The following is a 4,097-nucleotide window of genomic DNA, read 5'->3' as shown; positions in this document are numbered from 1 at the left end:
GCATGAGGAGACAGAGAGAAGAATACGTCCGCCTTCCACCAGGGCAAAAAAAAAAAAAAGGGTCCGTGTGCTCAGGTTACAAGCATGCAGATATTGGAGAATTGGGTCAGTACAGGTTACATCATCAACTTATGTCTCTGCATCGTAACTGTGACATCCAACAGGGCTGGGCGGTCGATGTTTTGGTATTTTAAGAAGGTGCCAGTACAATTTTAAAGGGACAGTTTAGGTATTTTTGCTTTCTAAAGTCATTGCAGGAGATATTTGGCTCTTCAAATGTATTTTTCTGTTGAATATCGAGCAAAGTTTGATAGTATTCACACATTAACAGCAGAGTGAAACAAGAATTATTTCAATACTTTACATTTGGAAGCTGCTTTTTTGTGACAGACGCAGTTTGCTCTGCGTCTGTCAAAAAAAAAAATCAAAACGTGCCATGCAGCAATGAATTGATGTGGGCTTAGCCAAAGTACGGATGTAGTACACAAAGGGGGCGGGGCTAAAGAGGAGGATTGGGACACACTACGCACTCAAACCGTTCAGCATGAACGCGCATTTGAAGGACGCAAGGGTGGAATAAGGGTGCAAGTGCAAGTATCCCACAATTTATCACTGCATGTCAGGTTTTTAATTTTTTCTTTTTAAATCTTTATTGATAATGAAAGGGTTTTGAATTAAACGGCAGAAACATGGCAGTGGTGACAGAGCAAGCTGTAGGGTGTAGTGTGAGTACTGGGACTGGGCCTTGATCTTTGCGTGGATGTGTCCAGCGGACGTCTGCTTTGAGTCCACGTCGAGTCTGCCTCGAGTATGTGCGGACCTCCACGGAGTGAAGTATGTGGGGGCCTTTATGTCGGTTCAGTATTCTCCGTTTTGTTTCACTTAATGCACCTTATATATGGCAAAAGTTTGAAAATGGACTGTTTATTGGCAGTGCGCCTTGTAATCCAGTGTGTCCTATAGTGCGGAAAATATGGTAATTTCATGGTGTGCACTCCTATGCAATCAATTTATTGCACCTTTTTATTATTGCCTGCCACTTAGGCAAGAAGAAGATGTTTTTTGCCCATTTCTTTGCGCAAAATATCTCATGAACCACTGAAAAGATTTGAATTAAACTCTCAGAAAATAATGAGGCTGTACATCTGCGACTTATTAAATTTTGAAGTCAACCTAATTTACAATGGCTGCTACAGCTAATCATCTTTAACCAACATAAAAATGGCAGCAGCTGATTATTCCTGAGCAGATTTAAATCAGTTTCAACTATTGTGCTAACTTGTACTAAGTACAATGGGCATTTAACAAGAATGTTACCATGCCTTAAACTTGAAGTTCACTTAGTTTAACTCAAACATTGTATTTTAGGTAAACAACAACTCCCAGGTAAAGTGCACTCATTTATGAAGGCCCTTCCCCACTGCTGATATCTGTATGGTCCCTTGTCTTGGTTTGGAAAAATTGATAATATCAAAACTGACTAAAAAACAAGTTAATTTACATTGTCCTTTGGGGCTGAGGTGACTATTATCAGTAGTGACTGCAGGTAATATACAACTCATAACTCATTTTTACCATCTTGTGATCTACAGACATAATGAATTACAGAAATGTATTTGCAACATTTGAATTGTGCAATATAGTGCAAGTGTTATTAACACAAATAACAGCTGTAAGTGTTCTGTGCATGCTTGTGTTTAAAAAGTACTGAAATTGAATAAACTGATAATATATTAACAATATATATAACAATATATAATTGTTTCTGGAAAATATAAATTTACATAAGTGTATCAATGATGTATAATTTACAACTTTAACACAGTTATGTAAAGATTTATGAAGTATTTTCTGTTTGAGTATGTATACACAATGGACAGGACAAAAACTGAAAAGTTCACATTTTCATTGATTTCTGAATGAATATGCATTTAATATTCAATTGATTGATTGAGTATTAACTTACCAATGAAAGGTTTTGCCACTTTGTTTAAAATGCTGGCTCTGATAATTATAAAATTATTGGCAATTAATAGACTCCATTGTTAAGTTTGGATTTTTTAAACTTGATATTTATGGTTTCCTGTCAGTCTGGGAGTATCTAAGAATGCCTACATTGCTACATGTCCAACTTTTCAAAATTGATCAATTTTCATCTCTAGCAAATATTGCACAGGGCCCCTCTTTTTCAGTGTTAAAACATTAAGGTTTGTTTTTATATTTCAATCATTCTAAAACCTCACTCTGTAAAAGAAGAAATAAGAGTTGCAAATGAACTGCTACTGTAGTGACTGGACTCTGATGTGATTCTGATAATTATTTATCCAATAAAAAGATGAATTCAGATCTGTCCTGTTAACAATCTACCAACCCCAAAGCTACATAAAACATAGCTTCTCGAGTTGCCTGTAAAGAAGCAAGATTGTTTGGTTATTTTTATCTCCATCAATGAGGTTATGTTTACAGGGTCACTTGTTTGTTTGTCTGCCCGTCCATTTGTTAGCAAGATAACTCAAAAGCTAATTAACACTTTTTGATGACATTTTTAGTAAATGTTAGGGCTGTCATAAAAAATAAGTGATTACATTTTGGTGGGGATCTGGATTGCATAAGGATTTAATGGCATCAGTGATCCTATGGCCTTGGTGGATGTTTGCACTCTCAGAGTGCTTCTAGTTGAGAAAAAGTTGTTTTATAAGCTTAAAAAAATAAATAAATAATGGACCCTTGTTTGGCTAGCCATTAGTCTAGCCTGGAGGAAGACGCTGCCCTTTTCTTCCCACTCCATGATCTGACTCAAAAACTTACTAATAAAAACTATTTTACAGAAAATTGGGTCAGAAATGACCAAACTAATCATTTAAAGCTTGATTAGACAAAACAGACATAGTACGCTAAGTAAATATTTAGTCTTCTCACCTTTTATGCTGAACTTTGATCGTCGTACATATTTGTTGATGAGAACAAAGAGAAGTATCAGGATTACACCGGCAAACCCGGCCAGGCCGACTGCCATGGAAACCTGCAGGCAAGGTCAGGCAATTTGGTTGTGAACCAAATAAATAAAAAAAAACAGCACGGCACTGACCACTCAGTTCTAAACATTGGGTGTACATGTACACCTTACACCTTATTATCTGTCAAGGTTTTCAGGTGAAGACCCAAGTGCTCAGACTTTTACGAGGGCTCAAGTAAAAGAAGATTTATTAATAATATTTAAAACCAAAAGCGGCTGCATGCAAATTACAAAAGTAAAATCAAAACCTGGGAAGGTAGTAAAACAACAAGTAACCATAACCCACAAAGAGTACAAAAATAACCAGCAGAAAACACAGAAAGAAAACATTATGCCCAATAAAGATGAGGTGAAAGCCAGGGGTTTAAAATTGCTGGGAGTGGTGAGGTAAGTGGTTGCAGCTGAGACTAATTAGACAAAGGAACAGGTGTGAGATGAAGGGCAGGACTAAGGAGTATAACTAACTGACAGAAAAGTACAGGTGGCACAGGAAACATGGTCAAATAAACTGAACAGAAGTGAAATACAATAAAACAAAAGAAATAAGCTCAAAAACATTTAAACCCATTGAAACCATAGTTCATGGGATTAACTTTTGGAGTCAATCCAATTCAAGATGGCTGCCACAGCTATTTTAACTTGTGAAGCACAAAAACAGGTATGATTCAGTCAATTTTACTTTTATATTGAGTTAAAGTTTGATGTGGCAGTAACTGAGAGTCATTTCCAAGATTGAGTTAAAGTTTGATGTGGCAGTAACTGAGAGTCATTTCCAAGATTGAGTTAAAGTTTGATGTGGCAGTAACTGAGAGTCATTTCCAAGATATACTCGGAGTTCTATTGGATCGCAGGAAATCTTTGTTCAAAACTTTGGCATGCAAGGCAGTTGGTGATGTTGATGTACATTCCTTCAAGAAATGCTCTCATTATTAATACACTCCTGATCAAAATCTTAAGACCAGTCAAAAAATTGCAAGAATTTGCATTTTGCACTATTGGATCTTAAGAAGGTTCTAAGTAGAGCTTCACAATGTTAAAAGAAGAAATCAGCGTAAGAGACAAAAACTTTTGAGCGGGGAAT

General features: G+C 36.4%; 1 protein-coding gene across 3 annotated transcripts in view; it reads right to left on the bottom strand.

Moving 5' to 3' along the window:
• Nucleotides 1-4,097, bottom strand: part of LOC108249944 (NT-3 growth factor receptor-like) — a 143,595-nt gene that overhangs the window by 53,486 nt on the left and 86,012 nt on the right. For all 3 annotated transcript variants that reach the window (XM_037980845.1, XM_017439615.3, XM_017439616.3), the window contains exon 12: nt 2,920-3,022. In XM_037980845.1, coding sequence (XP_037836773.1) covers nt 2,920-3,022 — 103 coding nt within the window. The remainder of the gene's footprint in view (nt 1-2,919; nt 3,023-4,097) is intronic.

The sequence above is a fragment of the Kryptolebias marmoratus genome, linkage group LG17 (genome assembly GCF_001649575.2).
Source record: "Kryptolebias marmoratus isolate JLee-2015 linkage group LG17, ASM164957v2, whole genome shotgun sequence".
In the NCBI taxonomy this organism is placed as follows: domain Eukaryota; kingdom Metazoa; phylum Chordata; class Actinopteri; order Cyprinodontiformes; family Rivulidae; genus Kryptolebias; species Kryptolebias marmoratus.
The sequence above is the reverse complement of the archived record's forward strand: the minus strand, read 5'-3'. Positions and strand labels throughout refer to the sequence as shown.